Source organism: Cebus imitator, unplaced genomic scaffold, assembly GCF_001604975.1.
Source record: "Cebus imitator isolate Cc_AM_T3 unplaced genomic scaffold, Cebus_imitator-1.0 Scaffold68, whole genome shotgun sequence".
In the NCBI taxonomy this organism is placed as follows: domain Eukaryota; kingdom Metazoa; phylum Chordata; class Mammalia; order Primates; family Cebidae; genus Cebus; species Cebus imitator.
The window spans coordinates 2,815,421-2,841,066 of record NW_016107383.1 but is presented as its reverse complement, the minus strand read 5'-3'; the positions used below and the strand labels follow the sequence as shown (position 1 = coordinate 2,841,066).

Below are 25,646 nucleotides of genomic sequence, written 5' to 3'. Positions count from 1 at the left end.
AACTCAGCTCACTGCAGCCTCCACTTCCTGGGCTCAAGTGATCCTCCCACCCCAGCCTCCCTAGTAGCTGGAATCATAGGTGCATCTAACCACACCTAGCTAATTTTTGTTTTTGTTTTATATTTTTAGTAGAGATGGGGTTTTGCTATGTTGGCCAGACTGGTCTTGATCTCCTGGCCTCAAGTGATCTGCCTGCCTCAGCCCCCCAAAGTGCTGGGATTCTACACATGAGCACTGTGCCTAGCCTGTTATTTTTTGAGACAGGATCTTGCTTTGTTGCCCAGGCTGGCATTTAGTGGTGTAGTCATGGCTCACTGCAGCTTTGCACTCCTTGGTCTTGAGCGATCCTCCTCCTCAGCCTTCTGGTAGCTGGAACTGTAGGTGTGTGCAACCTTGCCCGGCTAATTTTTTTATTTTTTGTAGAGATGGGGCCTCTCTATATTGACAAGGCTGGTTTTGAACTACTGGACTGAAGGTGATCCTTCTGCGTTGGCCTCCCAAAGTGCTAATGTTACAGCTGTGAGCCACCACCAATTGGCCTTGCCTGTCACATTTTGTTTTCATCCTCCAAATGAGGGCCTGTGCTGGTGTTTTCTTTTTTTTTCTTAAGTGGCGAGATCTAAGTGTATTTTCTTTTTCTTTTTTTCTTAGTGATGGTGTTTTCAAGTGTGGTTTACTGATAGCCTTTAAAACAAAATAAAAACATTTTCCTATTGGAGAGAAGAAAACCCCCATTTTACATTTTACACAGAAATGCATCATCTTTGGTTTCATTCTAAATGAACTCTTGACCAGGAAGAAGATGAATAATCACCTTGCGGGCTTACTGTGGTATGCTTTTTATACAGGAAAATGGGAACCCTTTTAATTTATTAAGCCTATTTAATTAAACACATTATACTGGGTAATACATGTGTATGGTACACAAATCAAAGGCAAAATAAAAGTATATAGTGAAAAGAAACTCACTGTCATCCTTGTCTTCCAACCACCCTCTTCTGAGAGGTAATCATAGTTGCTTTTTACATGTTTTCTTCTGCAATTATTTTAACAAGGAGGCAGAAACAAATTTGATAATCAGAGTGCCCCCAAGTCACCTAAAGCCCTTTTCTCTATTTAAGCAGTGGTCAGTGCTCCTGAATATAATAAAATTGAATGTAACAGACTTAGAATGTGTTAGAAGGTATAACAATTCTGAATGGTTAATTCTAAATTACAATTGTATATTTCTACATTTGATTGCTTCATTATACTTACATGTGACTAATTTTTATGATGAGATTAGTACCATTCTGTTGAATCTCTTGAGGCTAAATTCCCTATCTTCTCTTTTTCCCAACAATTATTAGTTGATTTAACTTTTAAAATGTGGACCATCAGTGAGCATTAGATCCAAGAGAATAATAATGAAATATGCCCTTTCAAACTGAAATATTATGGAGGTTGATATTGATTAAATGTATTGAAGCATAGTAACTAATCCCATATGTGTGTCAGGAGCAAAAAGTCTTTTTTTTTTTCCTATTGAAGTTACTTAAATTTCTTTCACATCAAAACTTACCAGCAGTGATTTAAATCCCATTTATTATTTGACTCAGCCAGTTATGAAATGGAACCCTATCCCACTTGAGCCATAAAATGTGTTAAATTAAAGACTAATGCAGCTTTCTGCTTTTTGAATTTACATTTTGGCAATAACTAGCTTCTTTGTTCAGTGTTAGAAAAAAATGATCTAGGCTTAACCAAATAAGAAAACTGCCAAGTTCACAGATCAGTCAGTGAAAGAAGCCAGAATTAAATGAAAGTCTAGATATTGACTTTGCAGAATATGCTAAAGGGAGATTTTGCAGCAGTACAATTTCTTTGAGAATAAAAATCTTCTACAGTAATAGCTGTTCTTTGACAGTGATTGATGTGAGAAATTCAGGCTGTGGGCCTTACCTCCCAGAAGCTACGAGACTGTAGTAAAGCCAAGTAGGAGTTGTGCATCCTGCTTGACTTCTTCAAATAGGCAGTGACTGGTAGAGTTTGGGCTTTGTCTTTTTTATTTCAGACTTTTGAGAAACTTGTAGACTGTACTTTGTTGTTAATGATGTTTTAAGGGAAAATTACATATACATAAACACACATATATATACAGAATATTTTGAGTACATTTAATTGAACTCTGGACTTTTTAAATGCAAATTTAAAACATCTTGTAAAACTGTGGTATTGGCGTTATAAGAGATAGTATGTCCAGATGAATGATACGTCTTAAAAAAAATGGGAGTTGGGCATCAGTTGGTTAATAAGTTATAATTCACATCTTACTAGGCTGAAAAAAAAAATCTCTGAGGAATGAACTCTGGAGAGACAAGTTTCCATGCCATAAGGGTAACAAAGCATATTTTAGTCACTAAATATTCCTTTGATGGACAGGTGGATAGATGGATAGATGAATGAATGAGAATAGGTGAAATATGACAAAAAAAAGATAGAAAAAAATTAAAAGAAATTGGACTTGATTCTAAAAAATAATAAAAAGAAAAAAGAGAAGAGGTGAAATGTTTGTTTTAATAGTTGGTTTAATAGTAGCTAACGTTTACTGAGGACTTACTAGGAATTGTGTGCTAGATAGTTTGAGTGGATTCTTTTTTAATCTTTGCAGCAGTGCTTGAGATAGGTACTGTCTTTAGCTCCACACGAGGAAGGTGTGGCTGGGGTAGATAAGGTAACTTGCCTAAGGCTGCAGGGCTGGGCACTTAAAATTTTATTTTGGATTTTGGTTCCCAGTCCCACAACCACTATGCTATAGAATTTTTCTGTTTGTGTAGACTACAGGGTTGGGGAATCACATTGGTGTATACAGCCATAAGAATTCATGTATAAGCTCTTATTAAAGTTTTTTCTTTCACTCGAACATTACATTTTTACAAAGAAGTAAAGATTTCTAGAATTACTGTGTACTAGGTAACAAATGGAAGAACAGCAGTGAGAGTTTTGAAAGTTGGAGTTTCTGCTGGGCTTACTCACTGAATAAATAAAGTACTGTCTTATCTCTGTCTTATAGAAGTTGTGATTCAAAGTGGGCCCTGCTGCTGAAATAAGTTTGTTTTTACCATTCTTTTTTTTTTTGACATGGAGTCGCACTCTGTCACCAGGGGCCAGGCTGGCGTGCGGTGGCACAATGGCTCACTGCAACCTCCACCTCCTGGGTTCAAGAAATTCTCCTGCCTCAGCCTCCCGAGTAGCTGGGACTACAGGTGCACACCACCATGCCCAGCTAATTTTTGTATTTTTAGTAGAGATGGGGTTTCACCTTGTTGGCCAGGATGGTCTCGATTTCTTGACCTCGTGATCCGCCCACCTCGGCCTCCCAAAATGCTGGGATTACAGGTTTGAACCACCGCGCCCGGCCTGTTTTTACCATTCTTAACAATACAGTGTTCAGAATAGAGTTGGAACTAAGGGAGTCATGATCTGACCCCGGTGGAGGAGTATGCCTGTCATCTCCTGTAGAAGCAGCAAGCAGTGGCAGAGAAAACTATTCATTTCTTGCTCTCTTTTCTCAACGATTGTCATGGCCCTATGCAGCTGGGCTTACGGTTACATAAGTGTTTGGTAGCTGCACAGTTTGGAGCTCACGTCTATTGTAGTGATGTATTTTGAGAGACTTTGTAACATAAATAAGAAGTGTTTGATTCTGTAGTCTAGTCAAATGCTTGATTTTTGGAGTTGGGAAAGAACTGTTTACCTGCTTAATGTTACAGATTCTGTAAACTAGTGCTACTCAAAGTATGAGGTATGGTTTGGGAACACTGGTCTGCACAGTATAAACAGAGGGTTAAGATAGAGTATTTAGAAATTTTTATTATAGTAGTTTGACACTGCTGTGATATCCAAGTTATATCCCTGGGCTTGTGTGTTTCTTTTTAAATTTTCATTCTTCTAGTAAGTAATTTTTATTGTATTTTACTAAAGTATTGGTCTGTAATGGACTGGGGGAAATGGATTCTTTACCACTGAGCTTGAGAAGCATTGTTATAAACTATTTTCATGTCTATTTTGGCTAATAGCATCTTCCTGTAACCAGAGTATTAGTGTTTGAATGAAGTGTATTTAAAATAGTATTGTGATCACTAAATACCACTAGATTTACTTAATTTTTAATTAGTTTTAGTGGTAAAACACTTTAATAATTCCGTGTTTTTTAGTTCTGTGAACTGTTTAAAAAGATGAGCAGGTTGTAACCTCAGCATTCCCTAGCTTAGCTTTATAAAGCAGGCTTAAAAATGATAGGTGGTATGGTTCTAACAGTTTAAATTTACCTACTTCCCTTTTCAGCAGATCCTTAATTGTGTCTGTTACAAAGACAATGGGAAACCTGCTGCTTTTCCTGGTGAAGGTTTATTGTAAGTTTGGACAAAGTTTCAATTGTTGAGGCATGGATTAGGCTTCCCTTAAACAGGCCTCTCTGCTTGTTGAAAACCAATCCAGATGTTACCTCTTTATGTTGATGGTGTGTTTTTTGGTAATTTGCATATATGTGTACAGTGACATTCATAGAGTTGAAGAGGAGTCAGGTCAGTAAGGGATGAAAATTTAAAATCAGCAGGTGCTTTGGCTTGTATGTGGGCATGTTTCCTCATCATTTTAAGTCTTCTTAACTGCTTCATTTAGCTCATATTTTACAAACAAAAGAACCTCCTAAAATCAAGATGTATTATGTCTACATCATTGCCAACTCAGTAGCACTGTCAGAAAAAATGAGACATTAGTTTGTTGTATTTTGTGAAACTCCACATAGCAAATTGCAGTGATTGCTGTATTTTAAAAATCTTTTCTCTTAATTTTTTTATTTGATGCTTTTTAATTTGAAAACAAACACATACTCAGTTCCATTATAACTAAGGAAAAGTACAGATGCATAAAGGAAGCAGTATTTCCGTCCATACCGTTTTTCTTTTCTTTTTTTTTTCTAGGCAGAGTCTTGCTCTGTCGCCCAGGCTGGAGTTCAGTGGCATGATCTTGGCTCACTGCAACCTCCGCTTTCCAGGATCAAGTGATTCTCCCACCTCAGCCTCCCTTAGTAGCTGGGACTATGGGCACACACCACTACGTCTGGCTAAATGTTTGTATTTTAGTAGAGATGGGGTTTTACTGTGTTACCTAGGCTGGTCTTGAACTCCTGAGCTCAGGCAATCTGCCCACTTGGGCCTCTCAAATTGCTAGAATTACAGGCATGAGCCACCTGCTCCCTGCCTCATTCATCTTCATTTAAACATGTAACTGCATGTAGATAATAAGTTTGTATTACTTTTTTTTTTTTTTTTTTTTTTTTTTTTTTTTTTTTTTTTTTTTTTTTTTTTTTGAGACAGTCTTGCCCTGTTCTTCAGACTGGAATGCAGTGGGTGGATCTTGGCTCACTGCAGCCTCTGCCTCCTGGGTTCGAGTGATTCTCCTGCCTCAGCCTCCAGAGTAGCAGGGGTTACAGGTGCCAGCCACCATGCCTGGCTAATTTTTTTGTATTTTTAGTAGAGACGGGGTTTCGCCATGTTGACTAGACTGGTCTCAAACTTCTGACCTCAGGTAATTGGTCCACTTCAGTCTCCCAAAGTACTGGGATTACAGCCATGAGCCAGTGTGCCTGGCTGTATTAATTTTTAAAACTTTCTTTTTATTTGGGCTTGTCTGGGAATTTGATGAATGACAAAGACTTTTTCCCCCTAGGGAAATGCCTTCAAGTACATAGATACAAAATAATTGCCGATGATTTTAAGATGATTTGAGGCTGGTAGATCTTTTCAAGCTCCTATCTGTCCTTCAGGTTTGAATGTTTGCTTTTAGGGCTTGCACACTTTGAGAAGCACGTATACGTTTTGCTGTAGAATATTGGGGAGTGTGATTTTTTTTTTTTTTAGATGGAGTTTTGCTCTTGTTGCCCAGGCTGGAGTGCAATGGCGTGAACTCAGCTCACTGCACCTCTGCCTCTCTGGTTCAAGCGATTCTCCTGCCTCAGCCTCCCAAGTAGGTGGGGTTACAGGTGTGTGCCACCACGTTGGGCTAATTTTTTGTATTTTTAGTAGAGATGGGGTTTCTCCATGTTGGTCAGGTTGGTCTCAAACTCCCAGCCTCAGGTGATGCCCCTGCCTTGGCCTTCCAAAGTGCTGGGATTACAGGCATGAGCTGCCGCCCCTGGCCTGGTAGTGTGAATTTTAAAAAAAATATCCTGTCTTTTTGGGCAGGGGGATGGTAAATATTTTAACATTTCCCAGTTTCTTTGAATTTGTTTTACATAAGCAAGCTTTTCTAGAAACAAATTGTCTATTGTCTAAATAATGTCATTAAATTCCAAAATACTGTAAAGTAATAGAAAAATTCTAAGTAGTATACTTTGTTTTCTAAAATAATGATTTAATTTATGTTTGGTGACCTAGGTTTATTAAAAACTTGAGTCGCTAGAGATTTATTTTATATTATACATAATAGGTAGGGTTATAGTTGTGGTTCTTAGCTCTTTAGATATTAAAGTATCTTGGGATCTTTGAATCTTTGAACTCTGAAATGGAGAGTCAATTGGGAGTCAGTGCATGTATGAATTGTTTCTTCTTCAGACTTTTAAAGTCTATACAGTTTTGTACAGTTAAGGTAGTGTTTATACACAATAAATTCCACTCTTTTTAAATGCACAGTTGGATGAACTTTAGTAATTGTAAACAGTTGTTTAACTGCTACCACAATCAAGACGTATTAATTGAATATTTTCTCCACCTTGGAGAGTTTCCTGGTATCCTTCCGCAGTCAGTGTTTGCGTTCTCACCTTGGCTCCAGGCAGCCACTTATCAGCTCCCTGTCACTATTGTTTTCCCTTTTCTAGAATGTCATATAAATGAAACTGTATGCGTAGTACATGACATTTTGTTTAACTTCTTTCACTTTGCATGTTTTTGAGATTCCTCCCTGTTTTGTCTGTTGATATTTTATTCCTTTTTATTGTTGAATATAATTCCATAGAATAGTTATACAGGTTGAACATCCCTAATTGGAAAGTTAAGAATCTGAAAAGTTCCAAAATTGGATGCTTTTTCAGCACTGTTACGATCTACAAGTGTAAAATTCCATACCTGACTTCATGTGATGGATTGTTGTTAAAACACAGGTGCACACCACACAGCTTGTTCGGGGTCCCCAAGGGATAAAAGACTCTTCCAGTCTCCTTCAGCTGTGTTATGCATTCCTTTTTTCCTGCATGCTCAAATTGCCCCCTGCAAGCATACTTGCAGAGCATAATAAAGTGGGGGCTTGATATATCAACAGCAGATTCCTCACGATGATCCACATGGGGCCAGGATGACCTATGTACATTACTCACTGTGTGTTGTTATTGTTGTTGTTTTTGTTTATTCTCTGCTCTGCGGTATAAAGATACAGTTGAAAATGCATATATTTCAAAATCGGGAACACTTGTGATCCCAAGCATTTTGGATAAGAAGGGATCCTCAACCTGTGCTACAGTTTATTTATTCATCTTCATTTGGTGGTTTGGGTTGCTTCCGGTTTTTAGCTGTTCTGAATAATGCTACCATGGACATTTGTAGTCATGTCTTTGTGTGGATGTTTTTATTTCTCTTGGGTAGATTCCTGGGAGCAGGTATAGTGTTTTGGTGCATTTATATTTAGCTGTAAGATACTACAGTTACTGTTTTCTGCTTTCACACTAGCAATTTTCATAGAGTTGAAGCTTTTTAGAATGGTCTCACTTTCTACTTTACTGGTTCAGACAAGTTCAAAATTCCATATCCTGACCCAATAATAGAGACTGGATTATTATTCAGCTCCTAGGTTTTGCAGATTATATCTATGTCTCATGTAATTTAGGGCATTGCTGCAAATACTCGCAAGTCCTGAAAGTCCAGTATGTTTCTTTAAATAGTTTTCTTTTTACCTCTGAATTTTATTGGAGTTGCAACCTTTATTGGAGGAATTCTTCATAGACATGCTTACTAGGTAAAGATTGACCCTGACCCCTGGTATTGGGAATATGCATATTGCTAATTAAAAGCTCTGGTAACTTTTTCTAAAAGGATTTTACTAGTATATTGTGTTTTATAATTCATTAACAAAAATCGAATGAAATTGATAGTTTTGAATTACATAATGTTATTTTAAGGTATAACTATTCCTGCCGGGCATAGTGGCTCATGCCTGTAACCCCAGCACTTCGAGAAGCCCGGACAGGTGGATCATTTGAGGCCAGGAGTTCGAGACTAGCCTGGCCAACGTGGTGAAACCCCGTGTCTACTAAAAATACAAAAAAAAAAATACCTCGGCTGGGCGTGGTGGTGTGCACCTGTAATTCCAGCTACTCAGGAGGCTGAAGCAGAAGACTTGCCTGAACCTGGGAGACAGAGGTTGCAGCGAGTGGAGATTGTGCCACTGCACTCCAGTATGGGTGACAGAACGAGATCCTGTTTCAAAATAAACAAATAAACGAAAAAACCGACTTTCTGCCAGTAGGTGGGCCTATTATTTATCTACCAGTTCTTTTAGTAAAAACATGAACGTGTATCCCTCCCATCCTAGTGCTTATCCATCTAGAGGCCTTTTTCTTCCCATAAAATACAACTTGTGTACTTTATGAAATGTAAATCTTAGTATTTTTATTTAAAAGATTACAGATCCATAGTCGTCAAGAATTCTCTTCTCCCAAGTCTTCATAGGGCTGATGTCTTGTTCGTCAGTTCTCTGATCAGGTGTCCTCTCAGAAGCCCTTCCTGGATCCCCCTAGTTAAGGCTGCCTCCCTGCCCCTGCTTGTTACATTTCCCCTTTTCTTAGCGATTTCCACAATCTGTAATCCCATTAATTTTCCTAATTGTCATTCTAGAATAGCAGTTCCTAAAGTGTGAGGATCTTGGACACCCTTTTAGAGAGTCTCCAAGGTCAAAACTTATTTTCATAATAATACATAATTTGCCATTTTTACTTTTATTCTTTCATGAGTGTTTAATGGAGGTTTCCAGATGCTACATGATGTGTGATATAAAGGACTGACTGCAAGAGCAGATGTGATTATCCATCTGTTTTCTATTAAACCAGATAGGTATTAAAAAGATTTACAAAAATGTGAAACTATGTTTCTTCTCTCCTGGATTAAAAATTTTTTTGAAAATATAAAATTTTTACAAAAATGTGAAACATTATCATTCTTATATCCTGATAAAATTACGTTGTCTTTAAAAATATTTTTCTTTAAAATATAGTTTATATTAGCATGTAATGTGATTATTTTTCTCATTTTAATTTTTTTCAGAGCTTCCACTAGAGATTATTTTTAAGAGAAATAAATATTTCACACATTTCTTGGTTTGAGTTTCTGATATGCAAATATCAATGTGCAAGATCTTTGGGGGTCCATGCACATTTTAGAGAGTTTTTAATTTTTTAGAAGTTTTTTTTTTTTTTAAAGTTTTTAAGGGCCTTGAAATATATGAAATATCTTTGGTCTTTGTTCTTGGTTCCTGTCGCAGTGTTTCCAAAACCTTTAGGATTTCCTGAGTGTTAGGACTGCCATTTATTCGTAATGCTTCCCCTTTTGTCTCACCTGAGTTAGTGCTAATGAGGTAATTTGGGTCAGTCTCACTGACCTCTGGGAAGGAGCGTACATGGGCTGGAGATTAAGCTCCATTAAGCTCTATAAAAACTCTTGTGCAAGATTTGATGAATTGTGGGTTTCCGAACACTTTGAGGAGCTGGGAGGATGGCAGGCCCAGAGTAGCTCTGCCCCATAACCTCCCATATTTTGTCCTGTGTGTCTCTTCATCTGGCTTTTCATTTGTATCCTTTGTAATGTCCTTTATAATAAACTGATAAATGTAAGTAAAGTGTTTCTCTGAATTCTGCGAGTCATTCTAGCAAATTGTTGAACCTGAGGTGGGTTTTGTGAGAATTCCTGATTTATAGCTGGTTGGTCAGAAGGCCTGGATTTGGGATTGGGATCTGAAGCGAGGGATCTGAAGCGAGGGCAGTCTTGTAGGTCTGTGCCCTTAGCTTTTGGAGTCTGACACTAACTCCAGGAAGATAGTGTCAGAATTGAAGTAAATTGTAAGATACCCAGCTGGTGTTTGGCACATTGAAAAATTACATGGCGTAGAAAGAGCCCACACCACTGGTGTTAGCAGTATTGTATGAGAGTAAAGAGAAACAGTGTGTTTGAGATTTGCTGTTCTAAAAATATGAGCCCCATGAAAGTAAGACCTATGTGTTTGATTTAGTTTCATATTCCCAGACCTGGCAGAGGCAAATGATCTGAAAAGTCACTCAGTAAATATCTAAGTGAATGAACGAATGAATGAATGAATGAGGGAATGAAAGAAGTCAAAATAACAGAAGCCTGGTGATTCTGTGCAGAAAGATTTCAAATCTTTCTGTAGTTACTAGTCTATGCAGACATTTTGTTTGATGGGAGATTACTGTAGTTCATCAAAAAGCTTAATATTTACTTTGGTCAAATTTGAACTGTTCCCTGCATGGAACTGAGTCTTTGATATGATTTTGAGAGGGAGATCTTAGAGATTGTTAAATCTTTCCTTTTAGGAAGGATGGAAGATTTTACCTGCCATTCTTAGCTCTTCTAAATTTTAGATTTATTGGCTTCTAGTGTAATTTATTTGGCTATTTTAGATTGGTATTTATATTTTACCCTGTAATACGGAGAATACTTGTCATAGAAGTTAAATTCTTTGTTGCTTTTAGACTTTTAGGCAAAAATAGGTTTTCATTTTTTTAAAAAAGCCAGACACTTAAAAAAAATAGTATTGTGTTCATTAGAGATGGCATAATAGTCTGCTTTGCTTTTTCAAATAGTCTGAATAATGAACAATGGTAGAAAACAGTGTTTCCTTCAGGGTAATTTCAGCACTCCGACATCTGTTGATTATCTTGCAGGTTGGGATTCCTTACTAAGATCTGCCCAACTTGAGATTGTGTAAACTTCAGAAGTCTGGGAAACAGTTTGAGAGACAACTGACCTAATCAGAGAACAATACTTACTGTTTAGGGCACATCAAGTAGATTAAGCATTTAGACCCAGAACCTGACAAAATTTCAGAAGGTGGAGAATTCGATGTTAGGTTTCTATTGGCAAATTTGCTTCTGTCCCTTGAGGCGTAATTTATAGAAGAAACAAACCTAGTCAGCATGGGTTCATAACAGCCTTAGATACGGAGTCAAACCCTAAGGTGTAAGTCTTACTGTGCTGCAGAAAACATGCATGTTTCAAGATGGGTTTCTGGTATTACCTTTCCTCTTGCTTATATGATGTAGAGATTCTTCCAAGTAGGGCTTGAATTCCTCTTATTAGGGTGATATTTATGCTTTTATAACAGCATGTTCACTTTTGGGTCTGTATTTCTCAGTGCCTTCACTTTTCAGCAATCCACAAAGTCTTGAAACAGACTAAAGGAAACTTGGGGTTTGATCAACAGTGTATTGTAGTCACCTGAGGAGTTATAACAAAACAAAAACAAAGGATAGCTGGGCCGTAGAACTTCATGAAAAGTTAGAACTAAATAGGATGTTAGAGTAAGCCGGAGAACCTAAAAACAGACATCGCCCACCAAACTCAATATGGGAGTCCAGCCCATATAGCTGAATTTCAGGAGTGTGCTCAGGCATTGGTATACTTTAAAGCTTCCAGATGGCTCTAATGTGTATCCAGAATGAGGACCCCTCTTTATTTATCTAAAAAAAAGCTCTTCAGGTGATTTTGCTTAGCTGCAAATGAGCAAATAGGGCTCCAGAGTGTATATGTATCACAAATGTGGGATTAAAAAAAAGATGTGGGATAAATGATCCCACACCTGTGATACATATAAACAAAATGTAACAGAAGAGTGTTTTTGTTTTGAAGAATGGTCAAGCTTTCCATGTATGTCTTTCAGCCTTGCTGTTATCAACATGTTTGGTGCACTGAGTTTGGTGTTACTCATTTATTGTGAAGTAAGTAGAAGTGCTTTGGACTCAGAAGTCAATCTCACTTCCCCGGCTGAATTCCCTGTCAGCTAATCTCTATTTCCTTATGTAAAATGGGAAAATAATATAACTGACTTCATAGGGTGGTTGTGAGGATTAAATGAGTCATTGCATGTAAGATGCTTAGTGGAGTGCTTGACATATAAGTGTTTACCATTCATTCCTTCAGCAGAATATATTTTGAGTATTTTTTATGTGCCAGTATCTGTGTTAGGTGTTGAAGATATGGTGAGTAAAACATCCTTTCATTTTTATGAGAACATTTACCAGGAGAGACAATGAGCACAACATGGACTCTGTCTCCCTTTATTAAAGATACTTCAAATTTATGAGACTTTGAAATATATGTACCTGGCAAATTCTTGGTTATCTATGTAGAATAGCAGAAATATGTATGTCATTTAGTTATATTTGATCAGGAATTTCCTTTCCTTTTGACATGTAAATCAGTGATCCTCAACCTTTCTGGCACCAGGGACTGGTTTTGTGAAAGACAGTTTTTCCACATGCGGGGTTGCAGGGGGATGAGAGGATGGTTTCTGGATGACACTGTTCCACCTCGATTGTCAGGCATTGGATTCTCCAAAGGAGCTGGCAGCCTAGATCCCTCGCATGTGCGGTTCACATTATAAGTTTGTGCTCCTATGAGAATTCAGTGCCAGCAGTCACCTGACAGGAGACGGAGCTTAGGCAGTTCACCTGCTGGGCAACCAGATTCATATCAGGCCATGGAGCAGGACCCGTCCATGGCCTGGGAGTTGGGGATCCCTGTTCTAAATGACTCCTCCTCTAAGGTATTTCCATGACATTACTTCTTGAACTAAAGAATTGAGGTTATGGTGTGTGTAGGAAGTAGGACGATCATAAAATGTCACAATGAAGAATGAGCTACCTTGGTTTTGATAATAATGGTTTTTTTCCCTGAGTACTTTATTGGATTATATTAAAATGACAGAATCATAAATATTAAAGTTGGAAATTATTTTAGTGATCAAGTCTTTCCTGAATGCTTTCTTTTTTGGACAGTCTTCAGTACTAGAGAGAATTTATCCTTAAAGTTGAAATCTTCTTTCTAGAAACTATCTGTTGTGGTCCTTAGGTTTTACCTCAAAGTAAGACTAACCCTTTAGTAGCCAAAGAACTCTTCAGTATTTCTAAAGTGCTGTTTTTGAGTGTCCCTTGCCTAGAGAGAGATTTGCATTCATTGAGCTGGTTCTCATCACAGAGTTTTAAACTTTGTTTGTAATTGCCCTTTTTTGTGGATTCTTATATTGATTGATTTTTGTGCTTCTCTCATTTCTTAGTTGGGCACTGTTACTGGTAAATTTTCTCTTGGGTCATTGTAAAGAACTGAGGATAACATTTCAGTGGTGTTGAAAGGGTGAAATAATTATTTTACTTGGAGCACTGTGCTTCTATTGATACTACATAAAATTGCATTGGCTGTTTGGCAAGCATGTCAAGCCTGGTGTACTGTTTGGTTTCATTGTCCTTAATTCATTCTTTTTGGAATTAAGACAGTTTGCTTTCTTTTCTTTTCTTTTCTTTTTTTTTTTTGAGACAGAGTTTCACTATTATTGCCCAAGCTGGAGTGTAGTGACACAGTCTCGACTCACTGCATCCTCTGCCTTCCAGGTTCAAGTGATTCTCCTACTTCAGCCTCCTAAGTAGCTGGGATTACAGGCATGTGCCAGCATGCCTGGCTAATTTTATATTTTTTAGTAGAGATGGGATTTCTCCATGTTGGTCAGGCTGGTCTTGAACTCCTGACCTCAGGCAATCTGTGCACCTTGGCCTCCCAAAGTGCTGGGATAACAGACATGAGCCACTGCGCCCGGCCATCGGTTTTCAATATAGTTTGAACTGTGATAATTTGTTTTAAAATATATTAATACCTTTTATTGCTATTTTCTTCATAACTGGAAGTGAGGTTATCCTCACCTGGCTTCTGTGTGAAACGATGCTAGTCCTAGTCATCAGTATTCCCTTTTGCGTATGTAGGAATAAGCTGTTTAGGAATCACTTCTAGAATTTGTCTAAAGAACTATGTTAAGCTCATATATCTTCTAGCATCTCTAGTTTACTTTGATTTCAGTAATGTTTTAGTGATCTCATTAATGGGGGTAGTTATAAAGGAATCTAGGTAAACCAGATGTGTTTATAATAACTCTTTATCAGTTTAGTTTATCCCTTCTTAATCATCCATGTTTGTTCTATTTTTTTAAGTGTAAAAATATTTTTTCTTGGCAGAGAGGTATGCTGAATAAGCATTAAATAGCACTTTCATTTTATTGACAAAAATGAACAATATTTGTCATTTACTGAGTGTTATGTGGCAGACTGTGCAAAGAACTCTCTATACTTTGTCATTTTTAGTAGTGTCAGTAATGCTATGAGATAGTGCCATTTTGCAAATTAGAATCTGAGGCTTGGGAAGAGTTTAAATAGCTTTCTCAAGGTCACAGCTAGTGGATGCTGGAACTGGAACTCATACCCATACTTGTATGACTCATCAAGTCCATTTTTGTGCCTTTCAAGAAGTGGAGAGGTCTTTCATAAAGGAATGTGTAAGGTTTGTGCACTGCTTTCATTTCACAACATTGAAGGTCTGCCAATCTTGTTAGTTGGTGTTACTCCATATTGAGCTCTTTTCCCTGCTGACTGCTTGTACTCCTTTGGAGTTCCATATCTTTCTGGTGCTGTCTTGGGCCTATTCATAACGCAGTTTTTACTGCATGTCTGTTGTCTATTACTGATTATTTTAATTATCAATTTAGTTGCTAATATGAGAATCATCTTGTTATTAAAGTATACACACAAGCTTTGAACTTCAACCAGGCTTAAATCTTGGCTCGGCCCTACCACTTCCTAGATGTGTCACCTTTAGCCATTTACTTAATTTCTTTCTTCCTCAGTTTTCTTATCTATAACATGAGTATAACAGTACCTTTTTCCTAAGGTGGTTGTGAGATTACATGATAGGGCAACACCTGTGAAATAATTGGATTATTGACTGTCATGTAATGTTCAGTAATGTGTTATTAACTGGTCATGAGTTTCTTTTTTTTCTTTCATAATTGATTTATTGGTTGTGTTGAGGATTTGTACAAAATTCTTAACTTAGGTACTGAAAATCTAAAAAACCATGTATTGTAATTTTTAAAAGTTATTCTAATGACATTCAAGCTTAAAATTGGGAAGCAAATTTTCCTGAAGAGACTATCAAGAACCAGTATTTTCACATGTTGATAAGCTGTTACATAGGTCCCACCAATTCACAATATAATAGCATGCAGACCACATACTCAAATTTTCAATCTTCCACAGTGCATTAACAAAGTTAATTAGAAAAACAGGACTACCACAACCAAAAATGTTACAGAGTGCACACCATTATGATGGGGTGAGCCATGATCAAACAGTGTTTCTCTTTAGGAAATAATTCTACTAAAAAATAATGTGGGAATAAAAGTAATTTAAAACGTTCAAGACATTAAATGCAGGACCATAACTCCATATTGCCATTTAGTATGCTTTGTTTTGTAGGATATAAAAGCTAACCCCTCAACTATGGAATGTTAAGCTGATAATCAAGACAGTGAAACCCTCCCATAATTCGCTATCTCACACAAACTTGTATTTACAAAATAGGTAATAACAGTATTCCTCTGGGTTGTACAAGAAGGGAAATAGGGACCACTGCTAAGACACGGTATACTCTGACATGAATCCAACTTGGCTTCTTTCTTTCTGGCCTCATTAGAGGCTGGACTCTTCTCAGTTTTAGTTTCTTCATTTTGTGCAGGCAAATTTCTTTAGTTTCCTGGTTAGCCATGTTGGCCTGTTTTCCCTTGCTCCGCTTTTCCCTTTGTTCACATTTTTTTGTCTGAAGATTTATCCTTTCCTGCTGCCCTTTTTAGCTTCATTTCCCCTTTTGCAGGAGCAGGTTTAGCTGACAACCACATTGATTCCCTCTTAGGCTGTTTCTTTGCCACCCCTATGGCTGAGCTGACCTGTGGGCTCAGTCTGCACGCAGAAGTAGCTGCCTGCCCTGTGTCTGCCTGGCCCACCCATTAATTAGTTTCTAACAATAATATATTTGTTTTAAATGAAGCACTAATCAGTAATGTACAAATAAATTGTCATTTTCTTGTTAAACTTATTTTCCTTCTGCGAACTTTCCAATATAATTTTGACTCTGTTGCCTTTTAGGTCTTCAGGCCATGGGCTTATATTAAATATTAATGTTACTATTGTTAATAATATGTGCCAGGCACTATGAAAAGCACTTTACATATATTAACCCCATGTTGTAGGAACCACCTAAAAAGCACACAAAATTATTAATGATGATGATGATTATTACGGACTTTAATTGCTTGTCCACCCATACACAGTGTTACCTCTTTTATCTTTATGAGACTATTCAAGGAGAGAGTTATATAAGACCTGGTTATTCCATTAGAGGTTGTTTAATGAATCTGTAACCGGATTTTTTTTGGGTGTTGGCGAGGTATAGCTACCCTGAGAGAATGCTGTGGGTTCTTGGCCTCCTGTCCCTTGAAGAAGTGATGGGACCCCTGCAGGTGCACTGTATGCTCATAAAAGTAAATGTTGGACCCAAGAAGTGCTGCAGAAAGGTGATTTTATTTAGGTAGAGAAAAGAGAAGGAAAGGAGAACAAGAGAAAGACTTCCACGAAGAGTGTGGAAGGGGATTTCAGAGGGGAAATCCCACCAGGTGTGTGGACACGGACTTTTATCCTGGGAGGAACCACCACCTTCTCCAAGACCCTGGGCCAATGAAAGGAGTTCATTAGAACTTCCGCTGGAGTGACTGACTTTTAGTTTCTTCCCACGCCCATGAAATTCAAACATAAACCGTTAAAACTCCCGGATGGAGAGAGTTGGAAGCAGGGCATGGCTCTGGGAAGTTTTTGCCTTTAAAACTACGCCCCATCATGGACCCAGAAAGAGAACACATTCCCTCAAATCCTTCCGACTGAGGAAAACTAGATCATGCTGGAGACTGCCCTCTTTGTGTTCTTCGTTACCAACTAGATTCTTGTTGGATATGTGTGGGTACATATTCCCGTTGTTGCATCCTCTGACTATGGAGATGGTCTGTTGAGAAAGGCAAAATGAGAATTTGTCAGAAGGCTCTGCTTTTAGGTGTCTGGATAATTGAGACCTTTATCTCTGTATCTTATTAATGGTTTTGTCATTTATGTGTCTTTCTGTTAACAGGATCACTTCTTCAATAATAGTCTCAGGTTGAGGGGGTATTGTTTGATTTGGCCGAAGGAACTCCTAGATGCCAGACTATGGGGGAGCTTTGATTTAAGAGCATAAGTGCTGTACATGGACATTTTTGACATACAGTCAAACTCCTGGAATTTCAGATATATTTTAGATTATGTGAGCTTTATTATTTATGTAAGGGTAAAGCAAATGATTTGAAAGACATTTATTTATTCCTCTTATTTAATTTTGTGGTTTTACAAACCCGCGAGTACAGTTTATTTTTTTTTCTTAGAAATAAAGGAAATAATAAAGTAGGATGGTTGTTAAGCCCCCTTCTGTGTGTGTGTTTTTAGGTGGTATTAAAGATAATCAAACATTATCAAGAAGAAGGACAAGGAACTGAAGTTGTTCAAGGAGTGCTTTTGGGCCTGGTTGTAGAAGATCGGCTTGAAATTACCAACTGCTTTCCTTTCCCTCAGCACACAGAGGATGATGCTGACTTTGATGAAGGTAAGAGTGTTCATCACAAGTGTGTGTCTTTGCAGCGCATACAAATGGATATTAACACAGTTCTCACTGTAACTTTTGATAATGTATGGATTGGGAGTATGTCAGGCTAGCCTACTTGCCTTGATTTCTAATATTTTGAGAAAATTATAAATTCCGAGAAATAAGGATATATACCATAGATGTCATTAGTTTGGCTTTCACTTATTTGGAATCTATGATTCTGATTTGTAATAGTTTGGGTAGGATCTGTGCTGATGTTGACTTTGTCAGTTTGTCAATATGAAGTCAGCTTGCCAAATAACTAAAGTTTTGAGGGACATAGATCATCTCATTGTGTCTGGCATCCATTCCCTTCTATCCTCTTTTGACTAAGTCAGTGTTTAGAAAGAGATAGAGTTCAGTTTTCTGCTTCAGAAAGAAGGTACCCCTCACGCATTTTAGGAATATTTTATTTTTGTACTACAGGCGTAATTGCTTTGTTAGCAAAGGCAGATAGCAGTTAAAAGCTCACATTAAAGGCCAAAGTCAACATCTGAAAGATTTTTAAAAAATCAGGTTGAAAATAACTTCTCACTTGTTTGAACTCTCAGGTTTCATTTTCTATGTAACTTTTTATTGTTGTAAAAAGCACATAAAAATTTTAAGTGTACCTTAAAGTAGTGTTAACTATATACATATTGTGCTATAGTTTTCTAGAAGTGTTTCATCTTATAAACCTCAAAACTCTGTATCCATTGAACAATCCCTTTTTCCACTTCTTTCACCCCTGGCAACCACCATTCTACTTTGTGTTTCCAAGAGTCTGACTACAGATACCTCGTTAGTGGAATCATGTGGCATTTATTGTTTTGCGAGTGGCTTATTTTATTTAGCTTAATGTCCTAAAAGTTCATCCATGTTGTAGTATTGACAGGATTTCCTTCTTTTTTCTTAAGGCTGAATAATATTTCATTATCTCTATATACCACATTTTCCTTATCCAGCCATCTGTCAATGGACGTTTAGTTTGCTCCCACCTATTGGATATTGTGAATAATGCTGCAATAAACATGGGTGTGCAAATATCTCTTGAAGATCCTGTTTCCATTTTCTTTTGGATATGTACCCAGAAGTGGTATGGCATGGTAATTCTATCTTTTATTTTTTGAGGAACTTCTGTATGTTTTTTAATAGCAGCCACACCATTTTACATTCCCGACCTTGCACAAGGGTTCCAATTTATTAATATCCTTGTCAACACTTGTTATTTTCTGTATGTTTGATAATGGTCATTTTAACAAATGGGAGGTGACAATCTCATTGTGGTTTTGATTTGCACTTTCTGATGATTACTGATGTTGAACATCTTTTCATCTGCTTGTTAGTGATTTGTATATCTGAAAAAATGTCTCTTGAAGTCCTTTGCTTATTTTTCTTGTTGAGTTGAAGGAGTTCTTTATAGTCTGGATGTTAACCTGTTATCAGATATGTGGTTTGCAGTATGTATTTTCTCCCATTTTGTAGGTTGCCTTTTTAGTATGTTGCCTTTGCTGGGCAGGAGTTTTTACATTTGATATACTCCCAATTTGTCTATTTTTGCTTTTGTTGCCTGTGCTTTTGCTGTTATATTGAAGAAATCATTGCCAAATCCAATGTCATGAAGCTTTTTTCCTCTGTTTTCTGGTAGGAGTTTTAGAAGTTTCAGGTCTTAAGTTTAGGTCTTTAATCCATTTTGAATTAATCTTTGTGCTGTATATAAGGTAAGGGTCCAGCTTCATTCTTTGGCATGTGGATATCCGGTTTTCCTAGCACCATTTGTTGAAGAGACTGTCCATTTCCATTGAGTCATCTTGGTACCCTTCTTAAAGATCCCTTGACACCATATATGCCAGGGTTTATTTCTGGGCTCTTTGTTTTACTACATTGGTCTATATGTCTGTCTTAATGTCAGAACTATCCTTTTTGGATTACTACAGCTTTGTAATAGGTTTTGAAGTCAGAAAGTGTGAGACCTTCAATTTTGTTTGTCTCATTTGAGATTGTTTTGGCTATTCAGGGTTCTTTGAGATTCCATATGAATTTTAGAATAGATTTTTCTATTTCTACAAAAAATGTCATTGTGATTTTGATAGATATTGCATTGAATCCGTCTTTGATTAGTATCGACAACCTAATAAGATGAACTATTCTAACCTCTGAACATGGCTTTTCTTTCCATTTATTTGTGTCATCTTTTAGCAGTGTTTTGTAGTTTCAGTTTACAAGTGTTTTGCCTCTTTGGTTAAATTTATTCCTAAGTATTTTATTCTTTATGATGCTATTGTAAATTGGATTTTTCCTAATTTCCTTTTTTATCATTTTCTATATGACTTTTAGCTGATCACTTTAATTTTGATAGAGTGTTATTTATTTCATTTGACTTCACACCTTGTAGTACCTTGAGCATGTAATAGACACAAAGTATATGCTTGCTAAAGTGAAATAACCTTGTAATTTGTCTGCAAAGCAGTTTTTCATTAAAGTAATTCTCTAGAAATTAACCAGGGCTACTTTTGTTCTAGGCACCTGAATACTGGTATACTTGGATTGTTTAAACCTTTATGCAGTGTGCATCTTCTTTTTTAAAAAAAAGCTGGCTATGCTCTCCCTATTTCATCTACCTCCTGCAGAATTAAGATTGAGATTTCTCTGCAGTTCATCCTGGCAGTATTAACTATCTCTTTTTCCCTATTAATGCACATATCCGGGGGTACTTATTATATTTAAATAATCACTAGTTTTGGGCTGGAAAAGAAGAGATTGTTAATGCATTTTCTTTGGTTTACAAGTGAGGAGCTTGAGAGTTTTATTTGTTTGATTACTGAGTTGGTGGCACAGTTGGGAGTAGAATCTATTCCAGAACAGTTTACACTGTCACACAGTTTTCTCAGGTTTAGAATATGAAGAAATAATATTGATTGCAATTATGTTAGGTGATTGAAACGAAATATATTGCTGATTCTAGATCATTGGAAGCTAACTACTTTTATTTGTGTATTTGAATTTACATAGGTAGACTTTGCAAGATTAGATTTTTAAAAAAAAATTAGGACCTTTTAACTGATAAGAAAAACAAAACCTTAATTCTTTGATTTTCCTACCAGTTTTCTCTGCTTCTTCACTTGGGGTAGAGAAAAAGCAAACTGCAGACTATGCACTACATGCTGCTATTTGTGTGAAATTTTAGAAGACAATGTAATACTATATATTGGTAAAAGATGCACATGTAGTAAGAGCATAAATGTGTGAGAATAATAAACACTGAATTCAGCATAATAGTTACCTCCGGAAGGGGAAGTATAGAGGGGGCACAGAGGACTTCGGCTTTATTGATAAAATTACTTACGTTGGGTAGCAAGGACACAAATATATATTATTTGTGTTGGTCCATTTTCATGTTGCTGATAAAAACATACCCCACACTGGGTAACTTATAAAGAAAAAGAGGTTTAATGGATTCACAGTTCTACATGGATGGGGAGGCCTCACAGTCATGGCAGAAAGTGAAAGGCGCGGCAGGCAAGAGAGAAAATGAGAACAAAGCAAAGGGGGTTTCCCCTTATAAAATCATCAGATCTTATGAGGCTTACTCACTACTGTGAGAACAGTATGGGGGCAATTGCCCCCATGATTCAGTTGTCTCCCACCGGCTCCCTCCCACAACATGTGGGAATTATGGGAGCTACAATGTAAGATGAAATTTGGGTGACGACACAGCCAAACCATCTCATTTAGCCCATGGCTGCTCCCAAATCTCATGTCCCCACATTTCAGAACCAATCATGCCTTCCCAGCCACCCCCAGTCTTAACTCAGTTCAGCATTAACTCAAAAGTCCACAGTCCAAAGTCTCATCTGAAACAAGGCAAGTTCCTTCTACCTGTGATCCTATAAAATCAAAAACAAGTTAGTTACTTTCTAGGTATGATGGGGGTATGGGCATTGGATAAAAACACCCATTTCAAATGGGAGAAATGAGCCAAAATGAAGGGGCTGAAGACCCCATGCAAGTCTGAAATCCAGTGGGGTAGTCAAATCTTAAAACTCCGGAATGATATCCTTTGACTGCATGTTCACCCCCAGGTTACACTAAAGCAAGAAGTGGGTTCCCTTGGTCTTGGGCAGCTGTGCCCTTGTGGCTTTGCAAAGTGTAGCCTCCCTCTCGGCTGTTAATCATGGGCTGGCATTGAGTGTGAGCAGCTTTTCCAGGTGTGTGGTGCAAGCTATCAGGGGATCTACCATTCTGGGATCTGAAGGACAGCAGCTTTCTTCTCATAGCCCCACTAGGCAGTGCCCCAGTGGGGACTTTATGTGGAGGTCACAACGCCACATTTTCCTTTTGCACTGCCCTAGCAGAAAAGTTCTACATGAAGGCTCTGATCCTGCAGCAAACTTCTGCCTCCATACATCCTCTGAAATCTAGGCAGAGGTTCCCAAACCTCAGTTCTTGACTTCTGTGTACCCACAGGCTCAACACCATGTGGAAGCTGCTAAGGCTAAGGGCTTGCACCCTCTGGAGCTGCAGCCCGAGCTGTACCTTGGCTCCTTTTAGCCATGACTAGAGTGGCTAGTATACAGGCCACTAAGTTCCTAGGCTACACACAGTAGGAGGGCCCACAAAACCATTTTTTCCTCCTAGGCCTAAAGGCCTGTGATGGCATGCCCTGGAGACATTTTTCCCATGGTCTTGGTGATTAACATTTGGCTCCTCATTACTTATGCAAATTTCTGCTTGAATTTCTCCTCAGAAAGTGGGTTTTTCTTTTCTATCGCATTATCAGGCTGAAAATTTTCCAAACTTTTATGATGTTTCCTTTTTAAAACTGAACGCTTTTAACAGCATCTAACTCACCTTTTTTTTTTTTTTGAGACGAGTTTCGCTCTTGTTACCCAGGCTGGAGTGCAATGGCACGATCTTGGCTCACCGCAACCTCCGCCTCCTGGGTTCAGGCAATTCTTCTGCCTCAGCCTCCTGAGTGGCTGGGATTACAGGCACACGCCACCATGCCCAGCTAATTTTGTATTTTTAGTAGAGATGGGGTTTCACCATGTTGACCAGGATGTCTTGAACTCCTGACTTCAGGTGATCAACCCACTTTAGCCTCCCAAAGTGCTGGGATTACAGGCGTGAGCCACCGCGCCCGGCTAACTCACCTTTTGAATGCTTTGCTGCTTAGAAATTATTTCCACCAGATACTCTAAATCACCTCTCTCAATCAAGTACAGAGTTCCACAAATCTTTGCCAGTCTCTTTGCAAAAACATAGCAAGAGTTACTTTTAATACAGTTCCCAACAGGTTCCTCATATCCATCTAAGATCACTGCAGCCTGGATTTCATTGTCCACATCATTATCAGCATTTTGGTCAAAACCATTCAACAAGTCTCTAGGAAGTTCCAAACTTTCCCACATTTTTCTGTCTTCTGAGCCATCTCAACTTTTCTAGCCTCTGCCTGTTACCTGGTTGCAAAATCGCTTCCACATTTTCCGATATCTATAGCAGCACCCAACTCTTGGTACCAGTTTACTGTATCAGTCCATTTTCACGCTGCTGGTAAAGACATACCTGAAACTGGACAATTTATAAAGAAAAAGATTTAATGGACTCACAGTTCTGTGTGGATGGGGAGGCCCCACAATCATGGCAGAAGGCAGAAGGCACATCTTACATGGTGGCAGGCAAGAGAGAAAATGAGCATGAATATGTACGTTAAACATTTAAATTAAAACGTTTAATATTTTTTAAATGTAAAAATTTAAATTAAAAATTATTAAAATTGTTTTTAAAATTTAAATTAAAAAGTTTTTAAATTGTAATCAAACAACTGTGTTAAAAAATATTTTAATAGCCCTGAGATAAACTTTAGTTCAGTGTTAAATAATAAAAAATAGGCATTGTATTCTGTGTACTGTATGTAAATTGCCTACACAGTTGAAAGTCTTTTCAGTTCCATTTTCCGGAATTAGGATACTGACGTTTAGTGAAATAAATAAGTTACCAGAAATCATTTAACTAGGAATTGGCGGTATAGGGATTGAAACCTGTAGCCGGCTAGGTTCCAAATACCATGGTTTTTCTGTTACAAAATGTTGCTCTAAGATTCTTAGTGAAATGTATGCCTAAGGTTAAAAGATGTTGAGTGTAGGTCATTATTTTGTATCTGAAATCCACCTTTTATGTAAAACAATAAATAAGTTTTTCTTGGTCTACCTTTAGAAACTAATTGGAATTGTCGTTTTTCTTACACATGTGAAAAATCTAAGACAACAGTATTCTTTAGCTCTTTCTAACCTCATGTGATAGATTTAAATTTTAGGTTCTCTCTTGCGTAGATCTCTGCATTTTGTTTTTCATGAGAATTTTAAAAATATTCATAAATTTTCTGATACCCACTTACTTCTCAAACCCTTTACAATGACTATGTTCTTGGTGATGGTAATGTTCCCTCTTTCTTATTTGTGTGACATCTTCTGCCCTTTCTCCTGGATGACTGTACTTGCCATTCAAACATTTTGAGTGTGGACTTTCCCATATTACATTCTCTCCATTTAAGTTTCCCTACTTCTATCCTTTCTTTCCTTTCTTTTTCATCTCAGATAATTCATTCCCTGTAAACATTTACTTTTTCTGTCTTCCAGAGCCTTGCCATAGTTTCTCTAAGAAGTTGGTAAGATGACAGGCTTGATGGTGATAGCCATCAGTTTCCATTCTAACTGTACTTCTGTAAAATGCAAAGTTAGGACCTCTGTCTTATATTCAGAATTAAAGGGCCCATTATTATGCATTGATACTTCACCCAACTCTGAGTTGAAAGAGGGTTACAAACTTGCCAAGTGCTGTTTCTCAATCCAGTTGTCCTCACAAAGACAGTGAATTCCAATATGATCCAATGGTCCATTATTAAACTAAGGCTCATTTCCTCCTGGCCTTGAATGTTGTATTCACATATTTCCAGATATACAGATACTGGACATGGTTATTTTTGTCTTTATTTTCTTTCCCACCATAGTAATTTTTCTTTATTCTTTGTGTTTTTATCACAATTAGCATTTTCAATGCAATATAACTCCAGTTAATATATTTTTTCTTTTTTTGGGAAGCAGGTTTTATTATTATTTTTAATATATATATTTTTATTTCAATAGGTTTTCCAGGAAAAGGTGGTGTTTGGTTACATGAACAAGGTCTTCAGTGGTGATTTCTGAATTTTTGTCGCACCCATCACCTGAGCAGTGTACATTGTATGTGTAGTCTTTTCCCCAGGTCCTCAAAGTCCATGTTATCCCTCTTATGCCTTTGCATCCTCATAGTTTTGCTCCTTCTTGTCAATGAGAACATAAAATATTCAGTTTTCCATTCCCGAGTAACTTCACTTAGAATAATGGTTTCTAATTCCATCCAGATTGCTGCAAATGCCATTATTATTATTATTATTTTTTACTTTTTATGGCTGAATAGTATTCCATAATATATGTGCCACATTGTCTTTATCCACTGATTGATGAGCATTTGGGCTGGTTCTGTATATTTGCAATTGCAAATTGTGCTGCTGTAAACGTGTGTACAAGTATCTTTTTTGTGTAATTACTTGTTTTCTTCTTGGTAGGTACCGAGGAGTGGAATTGCTGGATCAAATGGTAGATCTACTTTTAGTTCTTTAAGGAATTGCCAAACACTGCTTTCCATGCATTCCCACCAAAAGTGTTCCGTTTTCACCACATCCACACCAGCGTCTATAATTTTTTGTTTCTTTGTTTGTTTTTCATTATGGACATTCTGTCTAGGAGTAAGGTGGTATTGCATCGTGGTTTTGATTTGCATTTCCTTGATAATTAGTGATGTTTAGTATTTTTTCATACATTT

The 25,646-nt window shown here is 37.4% G+C and overlaps 1 protein-coding gene, 1 long non-coding RNA gene and 1 pseudogene across 2 annotated transcripts in view; 2 read left to right on the top strand and 1 right to left on the bottom strand.

Moving 5' to 3' along the window:
- The window catches only part of EIF3H (eukaryotic translation initiation factor 3 subunit H), a 109,019-nt gene that overhangs the window by 12,479 nt on the left and 70,894 nt on the right, over positions 1 to 25,646 (top strand). Inside the window, exon 2 of the mRNA XM_017530676.2 lies at positions 17,609 to 17,765. Coding sequence (XP_017386165.1) covers positions 17,609 to 17,765 — 157 coding nt within the window. The remainder of the gene's footprint in view (positions 1 to 17,608; positions 17,766 to 25,646) is intronic.
- On the top strand, positions 11,903 to 13,619 carry LOC119471638. The gene is made up of 3 exons (XR_005200697.1): positions 11,903 to 11,913; positions 12,096 to 12,102; positions 12,543 to 13,619. It is a non-coding gene; the product is annotated as an uncharacterized LOC119471638 (long non-coding RNA).
- Positions 13,778 to 16,080, bottom strand: LOC119471647 (annotated as a pseudogene).